At 43.1% G+C, this 17530-nt stretch overlaps 1 protein-coding gene across 9 annotated transcripts in view; it reads left to right on the top strand.

Annotated features, from left to right (window-relative positions):
• The window catches only part of LOC129816126 (protein shisa-6-like), a 112650-nt gene extending 97415 nt beyond the window's left edge, over window positions 1–15235 (top strand). For 2 of the 9 annotated variants that reach the window (XM_055870564.1, XM_055870338.1), the window contains 5 exons: window positions 1816–1875; window positions 3572–3592; window positions 4859–5011; window positions 10972–11075; window positions 13018–15235. In XM_055870564.1, the coding sequence (XP_055726539.1) occupies window positions 1816–1875; window positions 3572–3592; window positions 4859–5011; window positions 10972–11075; window positions 13018–13794 (1115 nt within the window). In that variant the 3' untranslated portion in view covers window positions 13795–15235. The remainder of the gene's footprint in view (window positions 1–1815; window positions 1876–3571; window positions 3593–4858; window positions 5012–10971; window positions 11076–13017) is intronic. The other 7 variants (XM_055870648.1, XM_055870479.1, XM_055870914.1 and 4 more) reach the window with 5 other exon arrangements.
• The last annotated feature ends 2295 nt before the right edge of the window (window positions 15236–17530 follow it).

Raw genomic sequence — 17530 nt, 5'->3', positions numbered from 1 at the left:
CAGCTCTATGAAAGATTTAAATGGAGTGTTACAGCAGTGGACTCATTTTGAAACAGGCACAAAAGCACACAGCCAAGTCAACGTGTCACAACGGCACTCTGCATCAGGTGTTCAATCTATCTATCATTGCTTTTTCACCTGGATCACACACACACACACACACACACACACACACACACACACACACACACACACACACACACACACACACACACACACACACACACACACACACACACACACACACACACACACACACACACACACACACACACACACACACACACACACACACACACACACACACACACACAGAGAGAGAGAACTCAGAATAGCTGCCTTTCATCACCTGACTCATTAAAGGGGTCACATGGTCACCAAGCACAATCACCTTCACTTTCATCCCCAAATGTCTGATTCCAAGGGTTAGAAAATCACAAACAAATTGTCAATCTTAAATGGAATTTTGTTAATGTTCAGATACATGATTATTTTATTATGGCCTCTTTTTTTCAGATAATGCAATTTGTTTTAAAGAACAAGGGCATTCATCTCCCATGTCAGTGTGTGTGTGAATATTACATGTCAGTGTGTGTCTGAATATTGCATGTCAAAAGTGCAATTTTTTTTTTACAGGTTAACGGCTAGATTACGACGGGACTGAGGAGTCTCCATCTCTTCATCCTTCTCCATTCTTCATCCTTCCTCTCTTTTTATCTCATTACCGTTTTTGTCTCCATCTTCTGTCAATCTTCTATCCATGTCCTTGGATAGAGGGCGTTAAAGGGATTCTCTACATCTGAATATATACGTTTGTCAGTTGTTTTTTATTACCCCGAAAAAAGTGGTCTTTCATGGTGCTAATCTTTCTTATTCATTTGGGGTTGAAGCCTGTAGATCACGCTTAAATTCATAAGTCTGGATCAACATAACAGATAGCATTGAAAATGAACTCAGCTTGATTTAATTTAAAGGCCACTTTTGAGGTACGGAAACATCTGACAAACGTTCATTTTAGGGTGAACCAAACTTTTAATGATGCCGCCACTAGATCTCCCCTTGTATCCCTTTAATGATGTCGCCACTAGATCTCCCCTTGTATCCCTTTAATGATGCCACCACTAGATCTCCCCTTGTATCCCTTTAATGATGCCGCCACTAGATCTCCCCTTGTATCCCTTTAATGATGCCGCCACTAGATCTCCCCTTGTATCCCTTTAATGATGCCGCCACTAGATCTCCCCTTGTATCCCTTTAATGATGCCGCCACTACATCTCCCCTTGTATCCCTTTAATGATGCCGCCACTAGATCTCCCCTCGTATCCCTTTAATGATGTCGCCACTAGATCTCCCCTTGTATCCCTTTAATGATGCCACCACTAGATCTCCCCTTGTATCCCTTTAATGATGCCGCCACTAGATCTCCCCTTGAATCCCTTTAATGATGTCACCACTAGATCTCCCCTTGTATCCCTTTAATGATGTCGCCACTAGATCTCCCCTTGTATCCCTTTAATGATGCCACCACTAGATCTCCCCTTGTATCCCTTTAATGATGCCGCCACTAGATCTCCCCTTGTATCCCTTTAATGATGTCGCCACTAGATCTCCCCTTGTATCCCTTTAATGATGTCACCACTAGATCTCCCCTTGAATCCCTTTAATGATGTCACCACTAGATCTCCCCTTGTATCCCTTTAATGATGCCACCACTAGATCTCCCCTTGTAATAAATCATGTCATTACTTTTGATCAGATCCAATATCTGATATGCTTATCACGTTGAATGATCGTCTCCATTGCTGTTTTCACAGGTACCCACCAGCACAACTACAACCATATGGTTCTAGGTAGCCCAACACGCACCCATAATGGTAAGGACAGCTAACAGCATTGCCTCCAGACACAGGGTTATGTTACAGTATCCACTGCAGGATAGGCTACTACAGAGAATTCATGCCCAGGACGTTACTTAGTGTGGATATTGAAAACAGAGCCACCGAGATATTTGTACAAAGACGAATGGCCATTCTCCTGAAAAATGAAGCCCTGGTTTTGGGAATTCACTTTAAAACACTCTTTGACACAAATATACTGTACAGTATGCTACTAATGATACCAGCCTGCTCATTGATCTCTCCACATCCATTCTCTTATATCTATATTTCTTTCATTAACAATAGAATCACAGAAGTGTTACATTTCATAACTATGACCATGTATTCCTTTAAACATAGCGAATGAAAAGCCATTTAACCTCGGCCTAGCCTCTGATTGGCGGGACATCAAGCTAGCATCCTGTTAAGGTCAGGGCATCACGGCTGTATGGTTCTACCACAGAAACACGTTCCTCCTGGGATGATTGACCCTGTCATTATACGATTCTATTCTAACCTTCTGCTCTCGCTGAGGATATCAGCCCCGGTTTCATTACAAATGGAATTTTAGGGATTTTCTGCAACCAATTGTCTCTATTCATTCACAAGAGCCGGGTTTAGGGGCTGATGGAGAGATATAAGGAAGCTGGTTTCACAAGGACAAAGGGTGAGAAGAGGACAAAGAAGAAAGAAAAGGAGAGATAATCCACAGCCTTTGTATTTGTTTAACATTGGATTGGCCTCTTTGGCTTGTATGCTGATGTTCAGTGTTGGCTCAACCCTGCGTAGAAGCCTCTCCCCTCTAGGACTTCCGCTGGGTTTTAAGGAGATTCTGTAGTCGCAACACATCTCCTCGTGTGTGACAATTCAATGTGTGATCCATGAAGAAATCCCTATGAAATCTATGGGAAACAATAGAAACCAATTCCGTCAAAACACATCAAACGCACACACTTCAATCACCAGCCAAAAAATCACCAGCCATAAAACGGGCTTGTTGTACCAATGTGCTGTGTTGCTTAGATACACTGCAACCTGTGTTGTCCTCCATGAGTGAAGTAACCACTGGCTTTTTGTCAATCAAAGAGGGGATAAAAAAAACAACGTATTCATTCATAAGGTGCATTATAACTGTATTTAAGAGCACATTAGATAATTGGTCTGTTCCAAATACATACAAGTTATAGACATCATTAGTGTTTACCTGGACTTATGGTAATGAATGAGAAATGTGTTGTCTGGTTGTTGGTGGGGTGTGTGTTGTCTGGGTGTTGGTGGGGTGTTGGTAGGGTGTGTGTTGTCTGGTTGTTGGTAGGGTGTGTGTTGTCTGGGTGTTGGTTGGGTGTGTGTTGTCTGGGTGTTGGTGGGGTGTGTGTTGGTAGGGTGTGTGTTGGTTGGGTGTTGGTGGGGTGTGTGTTGGTGGGGTGTGTGTTGGTTGGGTGTTGGTGGGGTGTGTGTTGGTTGGGTGTTGGTGGGGTGTGTGTTGGTTGGGTGTTGGTGGGGTGTGTGTTGGTGGGGTGTGTGTTGGTGGGGTGTGTGTTGGTGGGGTGTGTGTTGGTGGGGTGTGTGTTGGTGGGGTGTGTATTGGTTGGGTGTGTGTTGGCTAGGTGTGTGTTGGCTGGGTTTGGTCAGAATGCTGTTTCACACCATCAGCATGTTTCTGAACTGTCTGTTTTTCACTTGGGTGGGGTAGCTCACCGACCATTGAGACATGGTAAGTCACATACACACACACGCACTTATACACACATAGTCTTTTTCACACATAAATCAACAACTTGCATTCAAACACACCCTTCCATTCAAACACGCCCTTCCTCACACTCGCCCACCCTTCAGCCGTTGTACCTTCCCCAGTCCACCTAGTGTGTGGTGTGGTCGTAATGTGCCTGGTGATTCAGCAGTGTGTTTCTGATTCTGGAGGTAGCCAACAGCATGTCACATTGTCTATTTTCCCTGTGTTGAGAGAGTATGGACAGTGTTGCCCTCCCAAAACTCCTCCCATCTGGCCTTTTTATTTCCCTCTCGCTCTCTCTCTCTCTTCATCTCTCTCTTTATTCTACCCGCTTGACTATTTCTCTCTTTTTGCTTACCCTCCTTCCCTCTCTCCTACCCACCATCCCCTTCTCTCCTTCCCTCTATATCTTCTCATTCTGTCTCCCTCTCCTCTTTTTTCCCTCATCCCTCTCTCCTCCCTCACTTTATCTGGCCCTGGAGCCTGGATATGAGCCGCACCCTGCTGCCCACTTCTCTGCTGCTCTGCATGACAGACTCACAGCCCACGGGGGAGAGAGAGAGAGACAGGGAGGGATGGAGAGAAAAGAGAGGGAGGGATAGATAGAGGGGTCAGAGAGGGGGAGGGAGCAGGAGATAGGAGAGAGAAGGAGAGAGAGAAGTGGGAGAGAGAGAAAGAGGGAGAAACTGAAGAGAGGGGAGTTTGAGAAAAAAAATTGTGAAGATGGAGAAAGATGAAGAGAAAGGTCCACAGTCCCAGTTTTCCCATCGCTCTCTCTCTCTGGCATCACATTATATCAGTCAGACAAGCGTGTCGCTGCCCTGCCCTAGTCCTCTCCCCATACCACTCCCCCACCACTCCTCAAATGACAGCACACAAACTGTCACAGTCAGGGTCACTGTGAAGCAGACATCTGTTGTTTGGTCTGGTGTTGTTTTGGGGCCGTTGTCACCTCCCCTGTCACACCCTTTACCTACTGTACCAGACAGTGTCAAATGCTCCCAAAGTGCCTCTTAACCCACATCCCCTAGCCCATATCCTACTTTCACCTCACCCCCCCACCTCCCAGACTCTACCAAACACTCCCTAAACAACTTCCTGTCAGATGACCAGCTCCCCTCCCTATCGTACCTCCCTCCACCCTTCCTCAGCAGGCGTGCTCTACCATCGTTGCCTTTGGTCTGACGCCGTATATTTTTTTAGGAAAACATTTTCCCTCTTGTTTGTTTTGCTGTGTCTCCCCAGAGAACACTAGGATGAGTGGCATCCTGACCTCACAGACGGAGCCATACGACCTGTCCTCCTCGCGCTCCTTCCAGAGCCTGTCCCACCTACCGCCCACCTACGAGGCCGCCGCCAAGGCCGACCTCAACAGATACTCCTCCCTGAAGAGACTGAGTAGGTCCCGACCACAGCACAGTTCAATAATGCTGACAGAGCTGCCACTGGCTCTTTTTAATGTCCTGCATGTTAACAATTATACTGAATAAGTTACGGCCTGTTCTGTCATGTTAAAACTCTGCATTCGTTACTCGGCTCGTTTCTCGACTGGCAAACGTTCAAAAGGGATTATGCCATATGCCCCTAAAGATGCAGCGATAGGATACTTTCTCCTGAAAGGGTCATACTATTCATGAGAAGTGCACCAGCGTTCACTACCTTTCCAGAAAGCACTGACTCTTGAAGGCATAAACAGTGTCTGAATGAGAGGCCACAGAAAATAAAAAATGACATGTCATCCACTCTCCTCCGTAAGGGTCCGACAAGTCACTGCTTCTTGAAAACCATATACACCACACGCTCACCGTCTCCCCTTAAAGATTTATCTAGAGAGAAGCAGCAATAGCATCAGCCACCATTTCTTTTAGAGGATTTAACTGCATTACGCTCTGATCTGTGCTCTAGCAGCCATTCTGTATTGATTCAGTGTCCTACGCTGGCTTCTGCAGCCCAACGAGGTCTCATGTCATCATATGCCAGAAGTGTAATGCAAATATTCCTTAAGGCTTGTGTAATCGCATCATGGCTGCCCTATATTTCACTGTTGGCACGGGAACAAAGGGAGGGATATGAATCTATGGTGCAGGCTACAACTCAAAGTCGGTGCTACTAAAACTCCTGTAGGGGATTTTTATTCAGTCAACATACAGCACACACACAACACACAACACACAACACACAACACACAACACACAACACACACACACACACACAAAGACCTATTCAGTCAAAAACACCTTCCGAGCTCACATGGTGTTTTACTAAATGTTTAACAAAGTAAAGGATCTGAGTCTACAACCGATCCCATCAGCCATCTCTAGAGTGGGTTACCATCATTGTACTGATCCCATCAGCCATCTCTAGAGTGGGTCACCATCATTATACTGATCCCATCAGCCATCTCTAGAGTGGGTCACCATCATTATACTGATCTCATCAGCCATCTCTAGAGTGGGTCACCATCATTATACTTATCCCATCAGCCATCTCTAGAGTGGGTCACCATCATTATACTGATCCCATCAGCCATCTCTAGAGTGGGTTACCATCATTATACTGATCCTGTCTCAGGTGGCTCTTGTTATTGTCTACTTGTGATCCACATATGTAACCGACCGCCTCGAATCGGTCTTATGAAGCAACATTTAAAATTGTGTTTTTTACATTAGATACAAGTAGAGACTCAGAGCTACAAAATGGTACATCATACACTACAGTTGAGGAACAACGGGAAAGTAATTCTGCTTTGAAAGTTGATAACCTTGTAACCCCACTTTGAGACAATGGCCCTTGAATGTTTTGGTACCTACTGGAGAGCTATTCTTTGTCTACACCCATTCAGTGTAAACGGTTCACAGCCTCTTAAGCCTTAGTTCCACCCATCTCTTTAAGAATTCACATGTGAGGCCATGTGGTAAAGACACACTATATCAAATAAAATCTAAGTTTATTTGTCACATGCTCAGGCTACAGAAGGTGTAAACAGTACAGTGATGTGGTTACTTGCATAGAGGTAATATCAAAAACAGAAAGTGTCCAGATAAAAAGTATTTTATTCATATTTTACCATTATTAGATGATGCTTACCTGGCACACTTGTCTAAATTGGTGGGTCATGTGAAGGAACTGCTATAACCCCCCTTCACAGACAGAGGATGGGTCACTATTGTCTAGACATGTACACGAAATACAATGCTTTAACTTGCAACAAAAACAACTTTCTGACAAAATTAGAAACGTATATCTGAAAATGTAGCTACACTCTTACCCGTATACATGGATGAACGCTTCACGGCAGACTAGAACCCTTTAACTTCATTTTGTTTGTAGCTACATCTTGTTCGGCCAGCGTTGTGTCAAGGTACTCCAGTTCACACTGACCGTGGCGTGTGTAGGAAGTAGCCCATAGTTTTTTCCAACTGATCTGTCAGTAGGACAATAGCGCCTGTTAATAAATAGCGCTATTAAATTCAGCGCCTGTTAAATTCAGGGCAGCAATGTTGTTGAGAACAGTAGCAAAACAATTGTATTCGTATTCATGGGTGGAATACGAGTTTGTTATGAAGGCACATGAAAGTTTACATATTCCAGAAGGCATTTATGCCCAAAAAACGAATTTTGATAAATATAAAAGTTTACGTTCAAATGGCTCTCCTGTGAAGTAGTGACGTGCGGCATACGCCTAGTTTCCTGAAACGAATCACATATGTGGAAGGGTGTAATCAATCAAACAATGTTCTACAGTGTGAATCTAACAGAAATGTGTCTGCATATTGATTGGAACATGCTATGTCATTGCTTGGAAAATGTCAGTGCTTGGGAAATGTCAGTGATTGGGAAATGTCAGTGCTTGGGAAATGTCATTGCTTGGGAAATGTCTCAATGTGTGTTGGCATGGTGAATGTTGTTGTTATCCTGGAAAGCTGTTTTAAATAATACACTTTTTTTGTTGATTTCAATTGATCAGGGAGTGATCAGGACTCCTACTTCTCGCGACTATGGTCGAGGCCCATAATCCAGTCCAGTGAAAGCCGTAGAATAATCTCTGCCGCCATGTTGAAATTTAAAACTGTCCTCAGCCGATGCCAGCCGGTCTAGCTATCTTTATCTGCTTCCAAAGCAAATCATTTACAGCAGCAAATATCCAAAAGGCACCATGCAGTTCTCTTTGTTAGTCAGCTAGTGTCTTTCTACTGAAAGATCATGTAGGATAAAGTCCGAGGCTTAATGGTATAATGAAAAAGGAAAATCTCAGCTTCTACTTACGAATGTAAATTGATGTATACATTCAAAGTGCAACACACAGTGTTTTTACACACAGTACGTATCAAAAGTAATTTATTCATTCCTTTTTTCAAAAGATTTTTCAGCCTGAATTGGCCATGCCTTTTTCTACATTTTTCTAAAAAATAACTGCTTCAGAATGAAGACTTACTTTTATTGACTCATTCATTAATGAGATTTATATTTAACCGATTCATTGTGATTGTTCTCATGCCAGTTAAAACCCATACACATGTATTTTCATTATTCATCAGGTAATGTACCTTAGCTAAATCCCTTTGAGCGCCCTGTCATAATTGACGTTTGTGTGTAGCTAGTGACCAGCCTGAGATTCTTTGTTGTTGTGACCATATTGTAACTGACACGGCTTGGTGTTCTCTTTCTGGGTTCTGTGTAAAGTGGAGACGTCTTTTGTCATAAATCTATTAATAACGGATGACTGCTATTAACGTTCACCTCCGTCTCACTTTAGCAGTAAAACATTCAAAAGACAAATTGAGAAAGAATAGAGACGTCAACTGTCCAAGGACATCAACTGTCCAGTGACGTCTCTCATTATGTCTTTATGGGGGTGAACTTTAAAAAATGTCTATTTTTGAAATTTTTATGCCGCAGCTTTACTTAGTGTGTGTGTGGGTTTGTGTGTCTGTGCGTGTAGCGCACGTGCTTGTGTGTGTATGTGTGACTATGTCGAATCTCTGCGCATGACTAATGATTGATGCATGGTTCCCAGTGAGTCTGCTGTATAATACATACATGGTGTGAGGGTGTAATATCACACATCCTTCCAAGACAATCTGGAGGCATGAACATGCACTATATATGCAGAAGTATGTGGACACCCCTTCAAATTAGTAGATTCGGCTATTTCAGCCCCAAAAGTTGTTGACAGGTGTATAAAATCAAGCACACAGACATGCAATCTCCATACACAAACATTGACAGTAGAATGGCCTTACTGAAAAGCTCTGTGACTTTCAATGTGGCACAGTCATAGGATGCCACCTTTCCAGCAAGTCAGTTCGTCACATTTCTGCCCCGCTAGAGCTGCCCCGGTGAACTGTAAGTGCTGTTATTGTTAAGTGGAAAGGTCTTGGAGCAACAACGGCTCAGCCGCGAAGTGGTAGGCCACACAAGCTCACAGAACGGGACTGTGCTAAGGTGCGTAGCGCATAAAAATCGTCTGTCCTCGGTTGCAACACTCACTACCAAGTTCCAAACTGCCTCTGGAAGCAACGTCAGCACAAGAACTGTTCGTCGGGAGCTTCATGAAATGGGTTTCCATGGCCATAGTTGCACACAAGCCTAAGATCACCATTCACAATGCCAAGCGTCGGCTGTAAAGCGTGTTGTACCACCTCTTGAACAGTGGAAACGCGTTATCTTACAATTACATTCTAGACGATTTTGTGCTTCTAACTTTGTGGAAACAGTTTGGGGAAAGCCCTTTCCTGTTTCAACATCACAATGCCCCCGTGCACAAAGCGAGGTCCATACAGTAATGGTTTGTTGAGATCAGTGTGGAAGAACTTGACTGGCCTGCGCAGCAATGTTACAACATCTAGTGAAAAGCCTTCCCAGAAGAGTTGAGGCAGTTATAGGTGTCCACATACCTTTGGTCATGTAGTGTGTTTCCTGACCTGTTCTTGTACACAACCACTATCCATGTTCTGTTTGATAATAGATGAACATGCAGCCTTTTCATCTTAAGAACTTTTGCTGTCATTTAAAATGATTTTCACATGAATGTCATCCTTCGACGTTTCAATGGTCTTTGTGTATGACATTTCTGTCTGGTGCATGCTGTATGACACTTTTTGTTTACAGACTTTTACACAACCTTTGGAAAGTTCATGCCCTCAGCCAGAAACACTGGTAGAATCACAGATGGGGCCGGGATTCTAGAAAGGTTGTACATCACATTTAATATCCTCTGACTCTTCAGTCCCTCTATTCTCTGAGCCACCTTCAGGCCCTCTGTTCTCTGAGCCACCTTCAGGCCCTCTATTCTCTGAGCCACCTTCAGTCCCTCTATTCTCTGAGCAACCTTCAGTCCCTCTATTCTCTGAGCCACCTTCAGTCCCTCTATTCTCTGAGCAACCTTCAGTCCCTCTATTCTCTGAGCCACCTTCAGTCCCTCTATTCTCTGAGCCACCTTCAGTCCCTCTATTCTCTGAGCAACCTTCAGTCCCTCTATTCTCTGAGCCACCTTCAGTCCCTCTATTCTCTGAGCAACCTTCAGTCCCTCTATTCTCTGAGCAACCTTCAGGCCCTCTATTCTCTGAGCAACCTTCAGTCCCTCTGTTCTCTGAGCAACCTTCAGTCCCTCTATTCTCTGAGCCACCTTCAGTCCCTCTATTCTCTGAGCCACCTTCAGTCCCTCTATTCTCTGAGCAACCTTCAGTCCCTCTATTCTCTGAGCAACCTTCAGTACCTCTATTCTCTGAGCCACCTTCAGTCCCTCTATTCTCTGAGAAACCTTCAGTCCCTCTATTCTCTGAGCAACCTTCAGTACCTCTATTCTCTGAGCAACCTTCAGTCCCTCTATTCTCTGAGCAACCTTCAGTACCTCTATTCTCTGAGCAACCTTCAGTACCTCTATTCTCTGAGCCACCTTCAGACCCTCTATTCTCTGAGCCACCTTCAGGCCCTCTGTTCTCTGAGCAACCTTCAGTACCTCTATTCTCTGAGAAACCTTCAGACCCTCTATTCTCTGAGAAACCTTCAGACCCTCTATTCTCTGAGAAACCTTCAGTACCTCTATTCTCTGAGCCACCTTCAGTCCCTCTATTCTCTGAGCCACCTTCAGACCCTCTATTCTCTGAGAAACCTTCAGTACCTCTATTCTCTGAGCCACCTTCAGTCCCTCTATTCTCTGAGCAACCTTCAGTCCCTCTATTCTCTGAGCAACATTCAGTCCCTCTATTCTCTGAGCCACCTTCAGACCCTCTAATCTTCTCCTTAGTTTTTCATTTTTCTCTCTTTGCCTCCTAGTCTCTCTTTACCTTCTCCCTTCCTCTTTCTCTTTCCTAATCCACCTATTTTCTGTCTTTCGTCTTGCTGTCTCTCCACAGCGGATAAAGACGTCGACGACTATTACACCCGCAAGCGTCACCTCCCTGACCTGGCAGCCAGAAGCACCCTGCCCTTACACGTCATTAAAATGAACCAGGAACAGGTACTGCATCTACATTGTAAAACGTTTCCTGTAAATTGTACAGTAACTTACTGGCAGCAACTGTAATGTATTTTACAGTACAGCTATGTTAATACATTTTATGTTAATCCATGTTACAGTCCCAAAAATGTTACAATAATCTAATTTCCAGTATATTACTGGAATTACCCATGCAGCGGCATATTACCCAGTGTTCTTTGCACGTTTTCATTTTTACATTTTGGACATTTAGCAGGTGTCCTTGTCCTTAGCAACTTACAGTCAGTGCATTCCACCAAGGTTGATAAAGAAAACACATATCACAGTCATAGCAAATAAAATGTATCTGTAGTCGTTACTGACAATGTTACTGTAGTTAGGGATACATTGATCTTCAAAATAATTGTAATTACAACTAGATATCTTATGATAAATCTCTGACCATCTCTGTATAGTGCCAATACAATACTGAGATACTTACATTAACTTGATGCCAGAGCAATGAAACACAGTAAAAGTGAATATTAAACCGCAAGAAAATTATTTATACAGTATTTTACTGTAATTACAAAGGATTAGAGCAAGCAGGTTGGCGGTAAGAATTTGCATATTACAGCATATTAATGAATACTAGGTGTTTTACATCACTTGCACTTTTAGAGGCCTAAACAAAGCCGTCCAAACTGGCCGTGATTACAGGGCAGAACAGATCAAATGGACATGGGTAAATATTCAAGCATTAAAAGGTTTAAGACCCACTACCGATCTGATCTGTTCCCTATATACTGTACTTGTCATTGCTAGGGAACTACCACCACATATCAGTTCAATTGGTATAGCATTCTCACTAACGGGTACAATAAATATAGCTACTTAAGGCAAACCTTAAAATTAGTTAATGAGCCAGCGATCCTTTCTCCACCCACAATATTTCTCAAAATGCACCATAATTTACAGTACGCTGAAGTAAATATATAGCAAACCAGAAATACAGTACTTTGTTGTTGAATTGGATTGAAAATGAAATCAGTAATTGCTAATAGTGAATGTTTAATTATATATTACACTACACCAACTAACATTTTGGGTTTTATATCACTTGCACTTTAACAAAGACTTCTAAATCGACTTAAGAGCAAAAGGACATGACTAAACATTCAACCATTAAAGGTTTGAGACTTGCTGCCACTCTGATCTGTCCCCCGTATAAACGTAATTATTAGGGACCCACTACCACTTATCACTTCAGTTGGTACAGCACATTAACTAACGGTTCCAACAAATATAGCCTCTTACAAGACATGCTTCAAAACATGTTAATGAGTGAGAAACAATAATACCAAGCACCCACTAGTGTTCAAAAGGTTTTTGGCACTCCAAAAATGCATGATGGTACTGTATTCTGAATTACAGTAAATTACTGGCAGCAATTGGCTACTAAGTTCCTGTAAAGTTTCACGACAAGGGTTGTAGAATTACTAAAGTACATTACTGGATTCTGTGGGGATACAGCATTCTCACTAACGGGTACAATAAATATAGCATCTTACAAGGCAGGCATTAAAATATGTTCACGAGACAGAGACTCTTTCTCTGCTCCCAATTTTCCCATTTTCCCAAGGCACCATAATTAATACTGTAAAACAGATTTAAAGTATTTTACTGTGCATGCTACAGTGTTTTACTGTTGAAATTACAGAATGGTCTTACAATGTGCTTTAAAACAAATGAATAGTATTTTACTGTGCATTATATGGTAATCTACTGTATTCAATTTATACGGTGTCATACTGTTGATTAATACAATAAGTTACTGATAAATATACAAAAAACAGCTAATAGTGTACGTATTTATATGAAGCTGCAGTTTATTTATGCAGTGGTGCTGTTTACTTAACGCAGTTGCAAAAGTCTGAAGACATTGAATACATCAACAGTTGACTATCTTTACCCTTTTCTCCAGCAGCAGCAGCAGCAGCTCCAGAGCCAGCCCCCCCAGCCCCAGGTGTCCCAGGCCCCACCCCAGCAGCCCCAGGCTCAGCAAGCCCCCAGAAGACAGAGGCCTCCTCGTGTCCAGAGGGCCATGTCCCAGGACCGGGTCCTGTCCCCAAACAGAGAGCCCCAGCCAGACTACCATGGGATAGGGATGACTCGGCAAGGAGGACGTATCCTGTCTGATGAGCAGCTACTGTCTGCCGAGAGGCTGAGGTCCCAGGAACGCCTGATGTCCCAGGACCGGCTGTACTCCAAGGACCGCATGTACTCCAAGGACAGGCTGTTACAATCTCAAGACCACATGTACCCGAAAGACCGCCATTTCTCCCAAGACCGCCTGTACTCCCAAGACCGCCTCTACTCCCAAGACCGCCTGTACTCCCAGGATCCTTTGATCTCGCCGGACAAAATGATGATGTCGCTGAAACGCGCGTCCGGCGGTTCCCGAGGCAACAACGACAAGTCGATGTCGCACGCCATCTCGCACCCGGACGTGTTCATGCCCACGACACCGCTCATGGACCACTACAAGATGACAAAAATCCACTCCCATCCCAGTGCCTCGAGCAACGCAGGGGCGGCAGGTGGAGCAGGAGCAGCGGTGCACTCCAACACATTAGCCATGAACCACACGACTAATAAGAGACAGCAGTTTGCCTCCAGAAGGACCCACACTGTGGAGCAGCTCCACTACATCCCCCAGCAGCACTACCGCACAGGCAGCAAGACTGAAGTGACTGTTTAACACTAGCTAGCATGCTAACGGCTAGCTTGGGAGTGAGTCAGCAGAGAATGCTAACATCTCATCGCTAGTTTATATATACGCCATTTAACAGACAGTTTTATCCAAAGTGACTTACAGTCATGTGTGCATACATTTTTATGTATGGGTGGCCCCAGCGGGAATCAAACCAACGTCCCTTGGTGTTGGGCGAGTATGTTTGTGGGGGGGAAAGGGATGGGAAAAGACTGACGAGTATAACAGGACAATAATTGTATGATTTTAAGTCAAACAAAAGGTACACTCACATTTTTTTGCATTTTCAGTCTTCACCAGATCCAAGAGCGGTACTGTACTGTAAGAGACTAGAGTTCTTCAGTAGACACAAACCCCACAAAGACTGAGTCAGCTGTGGTAGTGTGCTGTGAAATTGGCAAACTACTCTACTGTTATTCCTGTTACGCCCTAAGCACCAGCTCCCCTTGTCCACCACAATTTGGGTGTGATTCATATGAGGGGACATGGGCTATTTGAGAATAGAGAGGCTCAGGCAGCCAACACATCTCTTATTCTATAAACTTCTACTGCATTGGTAAAACACCAGGACTGATCCGATCAATGTCTCCACAACTTCTGTTGTTGAGAGACACAACCACAGGTGATGGAACCAGGATGACCCTGTACTAACTTTATAAATATATAAATATAAATAACTACCGTTTGTAACCCCAGTCTTACTCATAGCTATAAATCAAAACCGATGTTAGACAAGTGTTCCATTTCTAAAAATGAAGAAGTGGTTTTAAAAAGTGGTTTTAAAAAGCACAATCAATGAATGAGATTTTGTGTTTCTGTTCAGTTGTTTCAAAAGTTTGGTCGCTGATGGCTAGCTCGTAGATGATTGTAAATAAGCTATAATTCTAGAGGCAGTATTATGGACGAGTCTGTACCAGTTGGCTTTTGTATTAGGCTGTCTAATGTTTTCAGTAGATTCTGAACTGGTTGTAAACCACCACCGTTTTGTGATAAGTTCAGACTAGAAAACCCACTTAACCAAGCATTTGACAGGATAAATGAATACTATAACTATGTTTGTAGAATGTGAATGAATGTGAATGAATGTGAATGTATGAGAATGAATGTAAATGAATGTGAATGAATGTGAATGTATGAGAATGAATGTGAATGAATGAGAATGAATGTGAATGAATGTGAATGTATGAGAATGAATGTGAATGAATGTGAATGAATGTGAATGAATGAGAATGAATGTGAATGAATATGAATGAATGAGAATGAATGTGAATGAATGTGTTGTTCATTAAAAAGTAATATACCACTGTTCATATTTGGATGTAGACTGTGTTCCATTGACTTATATGAGAAGTTGAACAACATGGTGAGTGATTATAATTGTTGTTGCAGTAGGGTCAAATAAACCATCCATATTTTTTTAAACAGGCAACACTCTTCTGGAACAACTATATTTGTGGTCTGGTTGTTGATGTGTATGAAAAATGACATATGTTATTATATAGTTAAATGGTACAGCTGACATACAGTGGGGCAAAAGAGTATTTAGTCAGCCACCAATTGTGCAAGTTCTCCCACTTAAAAAGATGATAGAGGTCTGTAATTTCCATCATAGGTACACTTCAACTATGACAGACAAAATGAGAAAAAAAATCCAGAAAATCACATTGTAGGATTTTTAATGAATTTATTTTCAAATGATGGTGGAAAATAAGTATTTGGTCACCTACAAACAAGCAAGATTTCTGGCTCTCACAGACCTGTAACTTCTTCTTTAAGAGGCTCCTCTGTCCTCCACTCGTTACCTGTATTAATGGCACCTGTTTGAACTTGTTATCAGTATAAAAGACACCTGTCCACAACCTCAAACAGTCACACTCCAAACTCCACTATGGCCAAGACCAAAGAGCTGTCAAAGGACACCAGAAACAAAATTGTAGACCTGCACCAGGCTGGGAAGACTGAATCTGCAATAGGTAAGCAGCTTGGTTTGAAGAAATCAACTGTGGGAGCAATTATTAGGAAATGGAAGACATACAAGACCACTGATAATCTCCCTCGCTCTGGGGCTCCACGCAAGATCTCACCCGGTGGGGTCAAAATGATCACAAGAACGGTGAGCAAAAATCCCAGAACCACACGGGGGGACCTAGTGAATGACCTGCAGAGAGCTGGGACCAAAGTAACAAAGCCTACCATCAGCAAGGGCATTGAAGATGAAACGTGGCTGGGTCTTTCAGCATGACAACGATCCCAAACACACCGCCCGGGCAACGAAGGAGTGGCTTCGTAAGAAGCATTTCAAGGTCCTGGAGTGGCCTAGCCAGTCTCCAGATCTCAACCCATAGAAAATCTTTGGAGGGAGTTGAAAGTCCGTGTTGCCCAGCAACAGCCCCAAAACATCACTGCTCTAGAGGAGATCTGCATGGAGGAATGGGCCAAAATACCAGCAACAGTGTGTGAAAACCTTGTGAAGACTTACAGAAAACGTTTGACCTCTGTCATTGCCAACAAAGGGTATATAACAAAGTATTGAGAAACTTTTGTTATTGACCAAATACTTATTTTCCACCATAATTTGCAAATAAATTCATTAAAAATCCTACAATGTGATTTTCTGGATTTTTTTTTCTCATTTTGTCTGTCATAGTTGAAGTGTACCTATGATGGAAATTACAGGCCTCTCTCTTCTTTTTAAGTGGGAGAACTTGCACAATTGGTGGCTGACTAAATACTTTTTCCCCCCACTGTACGACCAATCCATACCTGCAGGGGTTTGAAAGGGCTGTGAGTGAGAGCTGAAGGTGAGGTTTTTGGACACTATAAGAAAAGCTAGAAGGCTTCCTTGCCTCTACATGTTCAAACAAGTGATATTTTATATATTAAAGGGAACGCAAATTATAGGTAGGATAAAGTTTTTTCTCATGACAACTGTGATCTTGCAGGGGTCACACCCCCAGGTGCAGGGGTCACACCTATCCCTATCATACAGTATGTCACCGTGACAGACAGCTTTACTTGACAGCCTTACCGCAATAAGAAATATGCCACAGACGCAGGCAACCGGAGTACTTTACTACTGGCATCCGAGTTAATATCTCTGACTTTAATGCTATTTCAGACCTATTTCAGACCCTCTTGAAATGCATGGAACTCCTGTGGATGCGAAGGCCAATTCTCACAGCAAACAAAGCGGCCCCCACAAATACAAAATATTTTCAATTTGCACCCGATCCTCTAACCCAGGGATGTCAAACTCATTCCGTGGAGGGCCTAGCGTCTGCAGGTTTGTGGTTTTTCTTTTCAATTAAGCCCACAGCAACCAGGTGTGGGGAGTTCCTTACTAATTAGTGACCTTAATTCATCAATCAAGTACAAGGGAGGAGCGAAAACCTGCAGACACTCGGCCCTCTGTGGAATGAGTTTGACACCCCTAACCCATCAGCATTTAGATGAAAATATGACGCTCCAATCAAAGGGAATCTATGGATGGGAGAGTCAGCTGGAAAAAGTAGACCTAAGAAGGCCAGGCGGGCGAATACAGAGACCGAAGGTATCTCCACTGTGAGAAAAGGGAATCAGGCCAAGTACAAGGCTTTCCATAAAATAATCGAGAGCTTTCAAACTGTCTCCACATGTGAAAACACAGTGTCTGTCTCGCTCCACAATACAATACTTCTCATTCTTTCACTCCAGTTTTAATGCTGACAAGGTTGAGAGCAGACAG

This window comes from Salvelinus fontinalis, chromosome 1, assembly GCF_029448725.1.
Source record: "Salvelinus fontinalis isolate EN_2023a chromosome 1, ASM2944872v1, whole genome shotgun sequence".
Classification (NCBI taxonomy): domain Eukaryota; kingdom Metazoa; phylum Chordata; class Actinopteri; order Salmoniformes; family Salmonidae; genus Salvelinus; species Salvelinus fontinalis.
This window is presented reverse-complemented; position numbering and strand designations above follow the sequence as displayed.